General features: G+C 31.9%; 1 protein-coding gene across 3 annotated transcripts; it reads left to right on the top strand.

Annotated features, from left to right (window-relative positions):
* The first annotated feature begins 2960 nt into the window (after positions 1-2960).
* LOC125841194 (DEAD-box ATP-dependent RNA helicase 15) lies at positions 2961-10794 on the top strand. Of its 3 annotated transcripts, none has more exons than XM_049520270.1 (12): positions 2961-3092; positions 3214-3343; positions 4153-4253; positions 7515-7687; positions 7808-8039; positions 8133-8251; positions 8769-8825; positions 8904-9088; positions 9460-9604; positions 9692-9775; positions 9868-9931; positions 10480-10794. In XM_049520270.1, the coding sequence occupies exons 2-12, from the start codon at positions 3231-3233 to the stop codon at positions 10488-10490; spliced, it is 1284 nt and encodes a 427-aa protein (XP_049376227.1). In that variant the 5' UTR covers positions 2961-3092; positions 3214-3230; the 3' UTR covers positions 10491-10794. The 3 variants fall into 3 exon arrangements, with proteins under 3 accessions (XP_049376227.1, XP_049376225.1, XP_049376226.1); XM_049520268.1 differs by having other exon boundaries at positions 2962-3092; positions 7414-7687; XM_049520269.1 differs by having other exon boundaries at positions 2985-3092; positions 3211-3343; positions 7414-7687.
* Positions 10795-17708: the final 6914 nt, after the last annotated feature.

The raw sequence follows: 17708 nt of genomic DNA, 5'->3' as shown, positions 1-17708 counted from the left end.
AAAATTAGGTGGCGACTCCTTTAAAATTTGTTTATTCTTTAAATTCTTTTAACATTGAATTAATTGATTATTTTTTGAGTCACCACGACGTTTCTCCTTATTTGAATAAAGTAGGGATGTAAACATTGCTTAGTATTTTAATTTAGAGTTATAAGTTAGTAGCATATAAATAACATAATAATATAAACCTTAAATATATTGATTATTATGCCTAGTAAATTATCATAATAATATCTAAAGCAAGTCATATATGCAGTAATTAAATTGCAGATTAATGACTTATGAAAGTTCGATTAGAAAAGTTATAAACATATAAATGTAGACCTGACTCAGAAAGAAAATTTGATTAACTTTTAGGAAAAAAAGATAATCATGAATTAAGTAGGTCTCAATTGGATAGAGACTAATGCTGATAACGTGTTATAAAATATTAGCAATATAGAATAATATAAGGCAATACATATAGACAAGATATATGGGAGATAATACTTTCTTATTCCCTTCTTCTCTAATTTTCGATCGTCTTCTACAAAATAATCATCACTTATTATAGTAGCATATGTCTTCACAAGTTACAAGAATTAAATGACGTTCATTCATTAGTACATGAACTTTAAAAATGGTTATGAAAGAGACATCCACATTAATACATTTATAACAGTGGGCTTGATTATATATTTATTGGGTAAGTCTTTTATTAATATATTTAATTAGTAGATTATGGATAAAAATGAATCTTAAAAAATCCAAAAGAAGATTTATTTTTAGAGAGAGAGAGAGATATTTCTCCATTTTTATGAGATGTTGAATCCTTTAATTTATTAGTATTAATTTTATTTTTTATCTCTATTTTCAATGTGATTCAAGATTAGAAAAGAGTAATATGTTTAGTCGATATCATTTCTTATAGTCTTATATACTAAATCAAATTATATATTAAATCAAATCTATCTAGCAATATCTTCTTTTTCTCTTCTCAGAACTTTCATATAAATAAAAGTCAATCTCCATGTATCAAATTGCGAAAAGTAGATTCATGATGAGAACTTCAACACTACTTTAAAGATTTTTAAATTTTGTTACTTCATAATAATAAAATTTAATAAAAATAATACATATAATTAATTTATAATAAATCACACTTTCAATAAAAAATAAGTCATATCTTGTTATTTCTATCTAATTAAAACTTCGAATAACTAAATTATGAATAATTAATAACTTGCAGAAAACTTATTCCTATATAATTAAGGGAAATATATGCAGAATACCAAACAATTCGTCTATATTAGGTACTATAGCTTCAATTTAAGGAAATTATAATTTGCGGCTACAATTTCCTCAATTCTAGCTATTCATCTGATTTGTTTGTATAATTTGATTTCTGATTGTATAAATCCAAAAATGTTGTATATGCTTACCCTGGCTATTTGTATATGATTTATGAAAAATTCATAATAAATTATCCTGTTTGTATATTGGTAAGCGAAATATACAACGGAGTTCTGAAAAATTCCTAAATGTATAAATATAGAATTTGTATATACTCACTCTATTTGTATATTCGCAAGTGAATTATACAAACAAACAGAAATATACATGCCACAGTCTCCATAACAAACAAAACTATAGCTATGGAGCGCAATTATCGAAACTATAGTTATATAGGCTTATTATGTCTAGGTTGTTCATGGTTAAGGTTAAAAAACTAAACCGAACCGCAATGCGAACCAAACCGATTAAAAAAAACCGATTTGTATAATAATAACTCTAGTATTTCTTAATTGAATCCATGATAACTCTAGTCTTTGTCTATCTAGAGGCGTATACTCTCAACAAATTTAATTTATTACTTTCAAATAGAAAAAACCAAAAGATTCAAACCAAACCGACAACAACCAAACCAATGGTTATTTTTCTTCATTTGATTTGATTTTAGAAATTTAAAAACCGACTAAATTAATTTGATTTTGATTTTAACCAATAATCAATCTAAACCAAACCATGAACATTCCTAATTATATCTATAATAGTTGCTATTTCTGAATTTTTTTTCAATAACTAATACCTACATATAGAGCTGTCAAAAATGGGCTGACCCAACCTAACCCAACGGGCTAGAGAGTTAAATGGGTTGGGACGGACTGACCTTTTTAATTAAATGGCCTATAAAATAACAGCCCAACCCAGCCCTAAGCGGGCCACGGGTTGGGACAGGTTGACCCTTCAACCAAAAAATTAACAATATTACTCTCTTAGAAAGAGTATCTAAGAGTATCGAACATTGACGTCTATGAACACGACATCAATACATATAAATTTTCATTTATGAATCACACACTTCGGTGAATACTTACAAAAATACATTTCTGAATCACACACTTCGGTAAATACTTACAAAAATACATAATAGTCAACGTAAGATTTAGCGGAAAAATGTTGATCATTCCACTATTCCTCCCACAAAAAACTACCTAGTTTAAAAGACTTGATTTTTTATTTTTAAAAATATTTATTGATAAAAACTTTACAAATAAAACACTACTAAAAATATATATAAAAAATATTTTTAAATATTTATATCCCATGGGCTGGTCTCTGAGGCTTGCGGATTGGACCTACGAAGCTAACGGGCCAATTGAGACTGGGCTAAAAAGCCTCATTCCTAAATGAGCCAAAAAAAATTAGGCCAATCCCATTAAATTCAAGAGTTGAATTGAATCGACCTAGCGGACCAAACCCATTTTAACAGATCTACCTACATACTCCGTCCATAACCTAACGACCCCTTAATGCTAAGGTCGAAAGAAAATCTTTATTATCGGAAAAAGAAAAAAGTGACTTTTTTTAGAAGGGAAAATTTCCCAAAATATCTAAACCGACTTGGTACTAATTCGTATTTCTGGAAAGGAGCCAAGGATAAAATCGTCAACAAAAATTCAGCATACCCTCTTCTATAATCTACCCCTCCATAACAAAACCCAATCACTCTTTACTCTCATACGATTTTTGTATTTTCCTAACATTTTTTCTGCAGCTTCCGAAACCCTAACCCCCTACCGAGATCTAACTTTTCTCTGAGATTCTTCAAGGTAAAAGCATTTTTCTTACCAAATCTCTCTTTTACACACGTATTCAATATTTTTTTCGCAATTGTTTTCTTAGATTTTAGAAACTGATGTTTGGATCTGGCGTATTTTTGATGTGTAGTAGTAATAGTAAAACTAAATATGGGAGAAAACAAGGAGAACGATGCTTATGAGGAGGAGCTTCTCGACTATGAAGAAGATGACGAAAAAATTCCTGATTCCGCCACAAAAGTCAACGGCGAATCGGCCAAAAAGTGAGATCTTCACTCTCGCATTAAATTTTCTGTTTTTCCTAATTAGTATACATTGGAAACTATTTTATTTAAGTTCAAGCTTATATTACTGCTTCTATTTTAATCGTTTTTCGGTACTATTTTCCAGAAAAATGTCATGAAGCCTATGTTCAAGCATTTTCTAACATATGTTCTTTGTTTGTACTTTTTATGTTTAAAGTTTGTACCTTTATGTTTTTTGTTTTTTGTATTCATGGAGGTTTATGTATCTGGTTAAGAGTCTATTTGCTACTGACATATGTTCTTCTCTTGGTTTTGTTAAATCTGTTTGCTGCCTGGAAAAAAGCCTCTATCTCTATTATAGGTTTTAATGAATTAACTACACCTATTTGAATTTTTTTTGTTATGTCTGTATTTTTATGTTGGAGTGGTTTATCAGCTTTGGAAATTTCACTGATTTGACAAATGAGCTTTTTATTTTGTTCTCTCTTTATTGGTGTGGAATCTAACTGGGATAGATAGAGTGGAATAGATATAGAGGATTAATATAGCCAAACCTTGCTTGTTTGTGATTGAGCTGTAGTAGGGGCAGACTGTTATTTATATTTTTGGAAGTCAATGATGTTTATTAATGAAAAGAAATGGGTCCTAGCATGGTGTAATATGGAGGATTCATATAAGTCAATTCCAACTTCTTTGGGGGAAGCTTAGTTGATTGATTTTTGTTCTCGTGTTTGTATTTTGTGTTGACCCCTTTTGGTCCTACTTCATCAAGCTTGGACTTTTGTGTCCTTGGTGTTAAATATTCTGGTCTTTTTTGGTGGATGCAGGGGTTATGTTGGAATTCACAGTTCAGGTTTCAGAGACTTTCTTCTAAAGCCAGAGTTGCTGCGTGCTATCGTTGATTCTGGGTTTGAGCATCCGTCCGAAGGCAAGTTACCTTGTATTTGGGCATATTTGGTCCTTCTGAACTAAAATTGTTGATTTGTACTATCATGTAAAAAAGTGATAACCTATGTTGCTCGGACTCTTCAAAAATGTCAGTGAGTGTGTGTTGAATTCTCCAAAAATAGTGTTATTTGGAGAATCTGACACGGGTGCAACATCAAAAGTAAAGAGTCCATCTAACTTAGGTGATAACCAACTAATAATAACCTTTCTAATACTGATACTTAAACTTATTTGTGGTGTGATTGTTGTGAGCATTTTCCTACTCGTGCTTAGTCTTGTTTTCTTTGAAGCTGACAAGCAAGTAGTAATGTTTGTTTGATTTACCAAAATATTTCTATCCTTGGTATTTGGATTAGTTGAGTATAAGCATTCAGGGCTTAAGGTTGAGTACAAGGCATATTCCATGCCTAACTTCCTCTTGTTTCTGAATCAAGCTAAAAGGGAGGGGTGAATTTTTGTGCTAAATAGAAGAAAAAACTACTGCAAGCTGGATCATACAAGTTCGATGTCGTGTTCAGTTCCTTTGAATGAAAAACCAGTAGTTGCAAAAATGTATTCCTTCGTCTTGTAGTACATATTTATGCATAAGTGTTAGATTTAGAATACCTCTAGTTCTAAAGGACTCTTATTTTACCTTCAGGGTGTGTTAGCTATGGAGAGGAATATTTTTCAATTTTTTGGAAAATTTTCTAGGAGAACAAGTTCCTTGAAAATGATAAAAATGAACACTTAGTAGGTGTTTGGGCATGCAATTTCATATTACCGTATGAAATCATGAGATGAAATTAGCGTTTGGACGGTTCTCATGCTGATTTCATCTCATGATTTCATAAATTCATATCATGGGATGAAATTTCCATTTCTCCAAAAATCATGATTTGGATTCCAAATCATGTTTGGGATTTTTCAAATACAACAGTTAACCCACAAAAGTTTATACTTTGTAAAAACAACTCCACATTTATATGTGCAAACCATTTATTTCATACATAAATAAAATTTATAATTCATTATTACTTTTAAAATCATTTATATCACATATAACGATTATTATCACCAACATAAAATTTACTATTACTTCAAATCAATTCCTATATCACCATTTCTATTCACTAATTTTTATTATTTTTGATCAAATTTATTTACCAACCAAATTGATTGACAAATGGCTAAAAGTAACAATGTTGGTTCATCTTCTCGGTCATATGATTGAGCAATGCAAGTTCAATGTGAGAAGGTTGTTTGTAATATGTGGGAGGATTGTGTTAAAAGACTAGTAGACTATTTGTAAACTTATGCTTATTTGGTATGATTGTATAAAGAATTGAGACAATTTAATAGTTCTACAACTTTATGAGGTTTTTTAAAAAGTTCAAATTGCATGTCCATACAAAACTTCAACTTCATCTTACTATTTCATATTATGATTTCAATCATGGTTTCATATCGCATGGCCAAACGGGCCCTTAATCGTCACCACCACCCACCACCACCACCCCTACTCCCACCTCGCCTCCACCTCCTAAAGTATTTGCTTACAAATTCCTAATTAACCTTTTTTTCTTGCAATATTGAACAAAAGAAGATAGGAAAAACTTAGTTTTGTGGAAAACATTTTCCAAGACACATTTTTCATCGAGAACATTCTTCACTTCAAACAACATCTTAAATGTCAATCTATTTGTCCGCAACACAAGTAGATATTCCATATGAGATACATAGAAGCCATATCATGAATTTCTGTTGGGGTATTGAGGCTTTATTGGCTGATCTAATTAGCTTCCCCATTCAATACTGGGCAAATATTACGACAACATACACATGTAATCCCACCAAGTGAATTCTAGGTAGGTTTCAGTGTATGTACACCTTACCGGTAGAGATGTTGTTTGCGATCGACCCTTAACTCAAAAACAAGAAATAGATAGTAACCAGGCTCAAAAAGACAAGAAACTGCAAGGGTAATACTATGACCAACAATATGACAAATAGTACGGAAAGATAAGCGAGACAATGCTTGACTGCCTAATTAACTTTCTACCCTAATCCGTGTCCTCCATAACCTCCTATCTAAGGTTATATCCTCGGTAAGCTGAAGCTGCGTCATGTCACGCCTAATCATTCCCCCAAATACTTTTTTGCACTACCTCTTTATACCTCTTTTGAAACAATCCGTAGCCAACCTTTCATACCTTTGCACTGGGGCATCTTTACATCTCAACCTCATTTCCTGCATCTTCCCCCCTATTGAGGCCACTCCTATGTAATTCACATTATCTACATTCCGAATTGTATCTATCCTAGAATGCTCACACATCCATCTCATTGTATAATTGTCATGTTCTGTGAACTTGTGAGAGTCTGGTGAGCTATAATGGTGCAGCTCCCTTGGGCATTTTTCCCCAGAACTTTTGGCTGTTACATGTCTTGCCAATGTTGAGATACAAACTATTTTTCTTCCTCTGCAAACCCGCCCTTATAAAGGAAAAACCTATGGGACTGTGTTCTGTGTTCCATCAATTTCCTTCTTTGCCAATTCGATATCCACTCTGATGGTTATTTTTGTTGTAACCTTGTAGGAAGTTTGAGGAATCTAGTCTTTGTAGGAATGAGGGAGCCCATAAGAGGAGATTGGCATTAATGCAATTGTGGTTGTCAGATCTAACTTTTCCAACTGAATCTTTTGCATTAACCTTATGCACTTGTGTAGGCTCAATCCTTTATTTTATGTTGAGCTTGTTAGCTTTCTATGTAACGGGAGACCATAAGAGGACATTAGCATTAATGCAATTGTGATTGTCTGGTCTAACTTTTCCACCTTTCCACCTGTACCTTTTATTTTGGCATGCATTAACCTCTAGTCACTTGTAGGCTCAATCCTTATTTTATGTTGAGCTTGTGTTAGCTTTCTATGTAACATATGTAGGGAGAGAAACTATTGTATGGCTAGAATTTGGTCATAAGTTGTAAGAAATGCATACTGTATCAGGGTTTGGTCTTCAATTTTTCCTTTTAGGTTTGGTATTTTTTAGGGTGTTGGGAGTGTGGCTAATTAGAAGTTCTCTTTTTTTTTTTTGATATACTGAACCATAATCTAATTAGGATTTTCTTGACAATTTCTTTCTAATTTCTGTTTTCAGGTAATTACTCCTATCACTACTAATTTGGAGATGTACCATGGTAAAATTTTTAAACTGAAACTGAGGTCTCGTTGCCCCCAATGTGTTTGGTTCATCATCAGTGCAACACGAGTGCATTCCACAAGCTATTCTGGGAATGGATGTCATTTGCCAAGCTAAATCTGGAATGGGAAAAACCGCTGTTTTTGTCCTTTCAACTCTGCAACAGATTGAACCGGTTGCTGGTCAGGTTGCTGCCCTGGTTCTATGTCACACTAGGGAATTAGCTTATCAGGTATGTGTACTGATCTGAAAGTTTTCTGCTTTTTTACATTTGCTCAATGTTAGACGATTGTCTAGTTTGCTCAACTTGTGAAAAAATGTTTAATCTGCTAACTGACTACACTATCTGCAGATCTGTCATGAGTTTGAGAGGTTCAGCACTTATCTGCCTGATATCAAGGTTGCTGTTTTCTATGGTGGTGTCAACATCAAGCTCCACAAAGAGCTGCTAAAGAATGAATGCCCTCATATTGTTGTTGGAACTCCTGGAAGAATACTTGCATTGGCAAGAGATAAGGACCTGTCTTTGAGGAATGTGAGGCATTTTATACTAGATGAATGTGACAAGATGCTTGAATCACTTGGTATGTCTTAACTAAGCCTTTTTTCCAACTCACTGCTAAAGTTCCTTTTATCTTCATTCTTTTGATTCTCAAGTACATCTTTTACATATGCAGACATGAGGAGAGACGTGCAGGAAATCTTCAAGATGACTCCTCATGACAAACAAGTCATGATGTTTTCTGCAACTCTCAGCAAGGAGATTCGCCCGGTTTGCAAGAAATTCATGCAAGATGTAATGTCCTGTGGCCAGTTCTTGAATTTAGAAGTCTACCGTATTTCCATAATTTCAGCTTTCTGCAGGCGATAGTAGTGAATTTATTTGGTATAATCTTTGTCTAAACTTAATTTTACCGGGGGAAGAGAACAGAAATGAGGTGTCTCAGGAGCTGGTTGCTGTGCTGAACTGCTAGTTTTCCACTAAGCTTGTAGTTCTTCGTTGTCTTGAGTTTGTGCGTCAATCTGTCTTCCATGTTCTTGTCCTATAGTTAAAGATGTCAAGAGGGGTGGGAAGGTCTTAGTTGAAATGGGATAACCTGTGGTGTGATGCTTGGAGTTCTAACGGAAGCTTTTTTGATAAGCGCTGTATAAACACATTGAGCAAGAATGGGGACTAGTTGGGTGCTTTTACTCTAAGCTGCAAGGAGAAAATTCACAGATGGAGGATCTTCATCCATCGTTCATTTCGTTATCAGATTCCGTTAGCTCACGAAGCTCCTAATATCCTTTACTATAACCTTTATTCCTTTCAGCCAATGGAAATTTATGTTGACGATGAGGCCAAGTTGACCCTGCATGGACTTGTACAGGTACATCTTGAAGCAAGATCTTTTGCCTTAGTTTTTAGTTATCACAATCTTCCTTAAGTTGCTTCTATTTGATGGCAGCACTACATCAAATTGAGTGAGACGGAGAAAAACCGGAAGCTGAATGACCTATTGGATGCTTTGGACTTCAACCAAGTTGTAATTTTTGTCAAGAGTGTCAGCAGAGCAGCAGAGTTGAACAAGTTACTTATGGAGTGTAATTTTCCATCTATCTGCATCCACTCTGGCATGAGCCAAGAAGAAAGGTCTGTCTAACTTTTGTGTTCAACTCCTTTTATGTTAGCTGCCTATGCAGTCTCTGTTTAATCAGTGTCAGTAAATATTTGTATGTCATCTGTCAGAAGTTTAGTGTCAATGAGATAGTCAGTTCTCAACCACTTTTTCCCTCAAGGTTTGTGGTATCAGTTGTGTGACAAGAACAAGGATCAGAAGCACCCTTTAATGTTTTTGCATCTCACTCCGATCTCTCCTTCTTCCTGTGGAGTTATAACTTGTGCATATGTCATTTCCTCTGATCTGACATTTGTGTGACTTAAAGAAATCATACTATGCTGCTGTTGCCATCTTTCTGTTTACATGTTATGCAAGTTTAATTCTTGCCTTGTCTGCTTGGTAGACTGACACGCTACAAGGGTTTCAAGGAAGGGCACAAGAGAATTCTTGTGGCAACTGATTTGGTTGGTAGAGGCATAGACATTGAAAGGGTGAACATTGTTATTAACTATGACATGCCAGATTCTGCAGATACTTATCTTCACAGAGTATGTCCTGCCTGTCTTGCACTCATTGTTTTAGGTTCTAATTTCATCCAAGGAGTCTTATTATTTAATCTTGAATAATATTGGTAGGTGGGAAGAGCTGGTAGATTCGGAACTAAAGGGCTTGCCATAACTTTTGTGTCATCTGCATCAGATTCTGAAGTTCTTAATCAGGTTGAGAGTCCGGACCCTCCTATTTTCACTCTGTTATGCTTATAATGCCATCCTCATTGATAGCATTTTCTTGTGCTTTATACCTACTGTAGGTTCAGGAGAGGTTTGAAGTGGATATTAAAGAACTTCCTGAGCAGATTGATACTTCTACATACAGTACGTCTTTCTTGATGCTTACTTCTGAAGCTTTGTTGGCTAGTTTAATGTTTGGTTTTTCTTTCACTGATCTGATTGTGAACATAACCACAATGGCTATGAGAAGAAAATAAAGTTGATGGGATAATTCCCATGGCTTTGGTTAGACAGAGAGGGTACTACAATGTGGGATTTGTGATTGGTACATGTCACTAGTTAGAATCCTCATGGGTGTTTTTTAGAGGGGAGTGGATGTATGTGGCATTTACTGAAATTAAGAAGTGGAAATAGCGATTGTCATAGAAAAATGAAATAAATTTGTATATTTGTCTTATTGTTACATGAGTAGTAAGTTTGGTTTGTGATATGGTACAAATAGTGTTCGCCTTGCTGATAAAAAATAGTTCTTTGTGATGTGGCACAAAAGGTGAACATAATTCATCTTCAATTCTTTTTTGTTGCTTTTGGGGTATTTTCAAACATAGGTGTAGTCTTCTGTGGGTTATGTAGTTGTTGCCTATTTGGTTGTTTGTGTTTGGGAGCTTAATCTAGTGCTTCTTTGTATGCAGTGCCATCTTAATGAGAATGAGGTCTTCCTTGCAAATGTGCCAGTTGTCTAGCTTGAAGACATGAAGTGGCAGTATGGTTTCCGCTTTGTGTCAACGTGATTCTGAATATTGAGCTGATTAAATTTGAAGGATTGTGGTGACTTGTCTGCTTGGGCACTTTCTGGATTTGCTGTACCCTTAATGATTTCTATGCTGTTCCTGCATTAGCATGCAAATGTGTCAATGTTATGATATCGAGTATGAAGAGTTGTAGCTAATACCCACTAGAATTATTCTGCATTAGTTTCTTGTACTTGTGCTAGCTAATGTTATATAGCCAGACTAGAGCTATTTTCCTCATAAGTTGCGCCTGTGCAAAATAATCTTTGGCAGCTTGTTGAAGGTCTGGTACCATATGCTGCACTTGTAGAAAATCATTTCCTGCAAGTGCCACAGTGAATGCTTATGCACTGTATCTCAGGCAGTGCATTTGTTTTCAGTCGTGACTATCACTAACACTTTAGGTATCTCTCCTAAACTTCTAGCTTGTTCACCCTTTTATCAGATCTCTTCAATGGGACAGGTATTTAATACCACAAAATTACTGGGAAATACTGAGATTCCAGTTGGCCGTGATAGCTGCCATTGGGACCTTGCGAGTTCGAGAGTATCCATCCAAAGGAGATTAAAGGCAAGCCTTTTATCCATAACTACTTATAAATCGTAGTAGTCACAACCTCTTCCCTGATAATTACTCATGCATTCTTCACTGTCAACTTTCCTATAATAATTTTTATCCACCAAGGAGTAGCAAACATAGATGATCCAAGTTTTAACTCACATGATCAATCACCTGAAGTAGAATGATCGACTCCATAAGATGATAAAGTCATCCTTTATTTATAAAAACATCTCATTATCAGATAAAGGATGACAAGTTTGGGTATCTGATTGGAGAAGATATGAAGGATCAAACATTGTCCAGTTATCATACCAAATGCTAGAGGTACCTCTTTTGGTTCCCATAACAAAGTTTGTACAATTATTCTACTGTAGCATAATGTGCTTGTGGACTTCCTTGCTATTGCACCATTGTTGGAATTTGCTTTTTGTAATATTTATTTTAGAAATAGTTAGACCACAAGTTCTAAATCTTCACCACAATTTGCATACAAAACTTTAGAATCTTCCAATAAAGATCTGAAACCTAACCCTCTATGTTTAGGAAGACAGAACTTCTCTCAGGATGCAAAAATGTTACTTCTGTCCGAATTATTTTTACCTTGAAGAACTTAACGAAAGTTCTGTCCTGCTCTCTTATTACAATTTAGGAGGGACTGACAGAAAGCACATGAATGTGAATGCTTTGTAATACACTGTTGAAACAATACCCTCTTTGCCTCCAAAAGATAACATATTACCTTTTCAAGTTTGAAACTTGTCTTTAACCCTTTTGATAAGACCACCGTAGTGTTCTTTTCTTTTTCCTTGCGTGAGTAATTGGGCATTCTAGGCATTTAATTGGAAATCGACTTTTTTCACGTACCAATACGCACCTCTACTAGTTGTTTTTTTATCATTATGCGTGTCAACTAATTTTCTTATGTAATTTTGCGTAATCTCGTATAGATATATCTTGTGCATCTGTCTTTTTGTTCTATCTTTAAAACATGAGCTTTTTACTAATTTCGCGCCACGAGTTTGAGCCTTTTCTTTAATAAGAACCATTTAGTTATCTCATTAGCGAGTTGAGGTCAAGTATTGTATGACACGTTCATTCTCTGAGTTCTTCATGTGTATAAATTTCTTATTCAATACAAAAATATTATATTAACGGTTTAGAAGCAAAATGTTTAACAGTACATTAAATGTCTGAAAACCAGATACATTCTTGTTAGGTATCGAGGAAATCAATTTGTTTAACTATTACTTTAATCTTGTTTAATTACTTGAATAAATATTAACAAGTCGTTTCAAGTGAACATGACTTGCACTAGTCTAACGATATGGAGTACGTATAATGATTCACTTTCTGTTCTGTTAAATAAAGGATCAAAAACCTTTAAACCCCCAACTTTGCATAATAGATATTCTTCCCTCATGTCAAATGATAATTTTAAATTTCTATTTTATTGTTACATTGTCAATCTTTATCTTTTTTTTTTTTGTAGGTCTTTTTGAAAATCATGATATATCTTTAATAAGAGCTAAAACAAAGTAAAATAAAATAAAATTGGTTATATGTGTTAGTGATGTTTTATTATAAAATAAATAAGCAGAATAAGAAATATATATTTTAGGAAAAAAAACTGTATAGCAATATTTTTTTTTCTTCCAAAAATAGGATTTAATATAGAAAAAAAACCCGTAGATATAGGGAAAAAATCGTTGAAATAGGAAAAAAAATATAGAAATAGTCAACCACGATTTACTCAGATTCCTTGATTTCCTCCAATTCTTTTACCTTCTACAATTTACTCAAATTAGTTATATATTCTCTCCCATCTTAAAAAGATTTTTTTTAACAAAAATAAAACTCTCTTTCTATTCATTCTGGTCGACTGTTCAATCATGGACACCAAGAATTTTTCAATCCTAATTCAACCCAACGGATGATGGGACGCATTAGGTAATTCTGATAAATCACGATTGAATTGATGTTTTTTGAAGTGATTTTTTAATGATTTTATTAATTATATTTAGTTTTTTTTTTCATGATCGTTATCTTGTAATCTATTGTGTTGTGTATATATTTTTTTGTGTTACAATATGAATTAGGTGTTTGAATTTGGCTATATTGAGTGGTGTAATTGATCGTGTAATTTACGTTGTTATTAATCACCAATTCCGTGTTTTTAGATAGTTATTCTTTGATTTAATTTGTAGGGTGTGTGATTTATTATAAGATTCATCTATGGTGAATATGTTTTAGTAAATTAATTGGTGAAAATGATGATCTTTTTTAATTGGTGCATAAACAATAAAGTTAATACAAAAAATTGGTAGATTAATAGGTGTAATTGATAGTGTGCATAAACAATAAAGTTTTTAACCATATTATACACCATTTCGTATATAACCTTTTTTTGGTGATATAAAAAAATGTGATTGTATATTTCAAATTTGATTGTTATAACTGTTGTTTAGTAGGTTCTTTAATTTTTTTTTGAAATCTATTGCAGGATGATATGTGGATTTCAAGATTGAAGGAATGATATGTGCCGCATATACCAATTGAGAAAAAAATAATCAAGAGATCTAAAGTAAATTGTAGAAAATGTGATATAGCCTATAGAGGATCACAACAAGAAAACTTGTATCAAATATCCATTTGAGGATTAACATTGTTGAGTTAAGAATCTAATTGAATGATATTAGCGGATTTGAATTTTATTCATTGTTTATTAAACAATTTTTTTTTTCAGAATCATATTTAATTATATGATGTAATTAGTTCTATTATTTATGTTGGGTTCCCTTGTAGATAAAATGTCATTTGAAAAAACAAAATGACACGAAATTTCAACTAAATTGGTATATTATATGGGGTAGCAATAATTTTTGGTATATTATATGTTACAATGTTAGTATTATTATATGGTACAATTTTGATATTAGAAATTTTCAATGATATTCGTAAATGGTGTCATATAGTTTTAGTATAATTATTTCAAGTCCTCAAGTTTGTACTAGTGTTAATTTTAAAAGATAATATTATCAAAATAATATTTTTCGTTATGTTATAAACTGACAATTTGAGAAAAAATAATGACAAAAAATATTAACAAGTTCAATTTGTTAAATAGTGCTGGTGTTGCTATAGTATTTGTAATTCACATCATACAATATTGATATAATTTTGATATTTTAGATGATACAATGTCAATATAATTTGGAAATTTTTTTAAAATGTCAATATTTTGACATTTAATAGGATCCAATGTCAACACTTTCAATATTTAGTAAAAATGTCAATTTTAATTTATTATGTATCTTATTTAAGTTTTTATTATTTGTTTTAATTGAAAGAATACAATTGTTAAATAATAAAAAGGAGAAATTTAGGGGAGAGACATTTTTTAAAAAGGAACAATTGCTTAAACGTCTCAGCAGTTACAAAATTTCAAAATTAAATACTAATCGGTCTTCTCCATAGCTGATGAGTTCTATCATTATTGATTTTCAATATATTTTGATTGAAATCTTTTTTTTTCCTGTTTGTTGAGAATTATTTTAACGAAAAAGTACAATAAAATCATTGACAAACAGCTGTGGAGAAGGATTTTTTTACTGGGAGTTCGATCAAATTGGTTGAATACAAATTGGACCAGGTATTAGTTAATTGCTTCATCCTTAATCTTTTTCTAAGTGATTATAAAATTTTGATATGAAAGTTTGTAAATAACTGTAAACTTTATTTGTTTTCATTGTAAATTGTATGTACTGTGAACAACGTAAGAAAAATTAGTTTTGGTGGATTTGTTTAATTTTTTGTGGTTGTTGATTACGAAAAATGTTAATGGATTGTTTGAAGATTTTTTGATCGGCCGCTTGTTTTTAATGGTTCAATATTTGTTTTGTATACATATATGTAGGCAGATTTCATTGAAATATGCATAATACAATTTTGTTCAAATTTGTTTTTAATGTTTCAATATTTGTTTTTTACTTGATGCAAGGACTATTGTAAATATATACATTTTAAACTTGGATACAAAAAACTGTTAACATCTATAATTCTGTATTTGTTAATGACTTGGGTATTTTTTTTTTTTTTTAGTTTGAATACAAAGAAAATATGGGGAGTATTTGTTTTTTAACAAATAGTAATGCCATTTGATTTTTTCCTAAATTAAAGTAAAGATACATATTAAATGTATTCATTGTATTCATGCACTTTTGTTTCATTGTTTTGTATTCATTACTCCATATTTGGTGTATTCATTAAATCATAATAATTATTGTATATGTCAGGTTTGATTTATAAGTTACATTATTGTATAAATTTGTTTTTATGTGATGTAGTTTATAAGTTACATTATGCATAATTTATATATTTATATGCTTGCCAAGTTAAATATTTTTTCTTACAAATCTAATTTACTCAGGAAAATGCTTTTGCCATTAACTCGGATAACAAGAGCCTGCCGAGTACTACATTCAAGTTCCAGTGCCATACAACACCTGAGAATTTGACCTTGACCAACACATATTCTCATTCTCATATAGTGACCGAAACATGTTTTCTCACAAAACAAATTATATTGTTGCTCAGTAAGATGCTTAGTCAACTGAGTTTTAATGTGTATTCCTTTTAAACAATTAGTGATACTAGTTCAGATTGTATTCATTCTTTATTATTTGATTGTTTTGTATTCATTAGTTTTAGCTGTGTTGTGTGCTCTATAAGTTACTTTTTTACATGTCTTTGTATTCATTATGCTTTGTGTACAAAGTGGGAGATTAAAATACAAAATGATATTGAAATACAAAGTGAGCACAAAAAAATACAAAACTTGTTGGCATATAGTTAGAATGAATACAAAATAATTAAAAAATATAAAATTGTATGAAGCCTAATTTAGAATAGCATACAAAATTCTGTAAAACTATTTATCTATTGTCCTAAAATATAATACAAAATTAAACATATACATAGTTTGAAATGAATACCACCTACAAAATGAATACAAGTTATACCTAAAAAACTTAAATTTTAGCAAGATACCACATGAATTTTGTAATGAATACAAAATGCAACAGACAATAAAAACAGTAGAATACAATTTAATAGTTTAGATACAAATGCAACATGCCATAAAGTTATTTTTCATCGCTCTGATCTTCAACAATTATATCAACTTTCATTGCCTGTACCGACCACTCTCAACCAAATCAAAGTGAATTCTATGAATTCTCTTTGATGTCCTTTCGCCGGAATACAAATATGTATGAATGAAATACAATATGGCGAACTTAAGAGCATCGTCTTCATTGTCTGCCCAAACTTTTTTTGTGAATCTGCTCATTAAGTCTGATTTACGGATAAATTCATTACCACCTAAGTACTGAACAATCAACCTATTAGGTTCTTTAGTGTTGAACTTGAAATCATCTATGACACCAACACAATTTAATCCAGTAATCAGTGCAAACGCTCTAAGTGTAAACTTCAAGATAGTTCCATTATGGTTGGAAAGTCAAAAAGTAAATAATAATATGATCAATTCCATAAATTTAGCACATAACCCCCAAAAATAGAAAATAAATCGGATATTAAAATATATATAAGAAAAATAATATAAAAAATTCAATATATGGGTAAAAAAGAACAAATATAAAACAATATAATTATGATTGAAAAGCCAAAAAGTAAACAATAATTATCAATACCATAAATTTAGCACATAATCCCCAAAAATAGAAAATTAATCATATACTAAAATATACAAAAAAAAAACCCCGAAAATTCAAGATATGGGAAAAAAGACAATATAAAAGAGTAAAATTATGATTGGAAAATCAAAAAGTAAACAATAATTATCAATCCCATAAATNCCCCCCCCCCCCCCCCCCCCCCAAATAAAAAAGGAAATAAATCGAATATTAAAATATTTTTTTAAAAATAAAAAAATAAATATTCTGTCATGTTTGTAATTAAAAACTTAGTTTTATAAATTAAAAAGTATATACATATATTTTTAATTAAGGTCTTAAATAGTATATTCTTGTAATGTTTCCTATATTTTATCAATAATAATTAAAACATTAATATCTAGTGATTCGTAGGTCAAACTTGTAGACCACTGTCTCAGCTATTATTCTGCAACTTTCTCCTTAATTCGATTTCCAACTTCTGAGATGTTACAATATCTCCCCCTTGGGAACATTCATTCTCGATGAGACTCAAGCTAGCATGAAGAGAGTAGGAGAGAAACTAACAACCCAACATGAATGTAAATTTTCATCAAAATGCACATAAACATGGAGAATCACTCCAAGTTAAATCATAACATTGAAAATCAAGTTTTCATTAACATGCATGCATATTTAACTATGAGAATAGCTAAAACGCATGAATCCAAAGGAATGAACCATGAGGAGCTAATACCTCAAGCTAGAATAGGAGCGGAGGGGAAGAAACTAGGATACCGGGACATCATATCGGCTTCGACCTCCCAAGTAGCACCCTCAAATAATTGATTCCTCCAAAGAACCTTCACGGAAGAAACTTCCTTATTTCTCAACTT

This window comes from Solanum stenotomum, chromosome 10 (assembly GCF_019186545.1).
Source record: "Solanum stenotomum isolate F172 chromosome 10, ASM1918654v1, whole genome shotgun sequence".
NCBI lineage: Eukaryota > Viridiplantae > Streptophyta > Magnoliopsida > Solanales > Solanaceae > Solanum > Solanum stenotomum.
This window is presented reverse-complemented; position numbering and strand designations above follow the sequence as displayed.

Excerpts from the sequence above, each read along its gene's own strand:
- LOC125841194 (XM_049520270.1), top strand. The coding sequence starts at position 3,231 with ATGGGAGAAAACAAGGAGAACGATGCTTATGAGGAGGAGCTTCTCGAC. Across the intron at positions 4,254-7,514 it reads GTTTGAGCATCCGTCCGAAG|TGCAACACGAGTGCATTCCA; the intron begins GCAAGTTACCTT and ends GTTCATCATCAG. Across the intron at positions 8,826-8,903 it reads CCCTGCATGGACTTGTACAG|CACTACATCAAATTGAGTGA; the intron begins GTACATCTTGAA and ends ATTTGATGGCAG.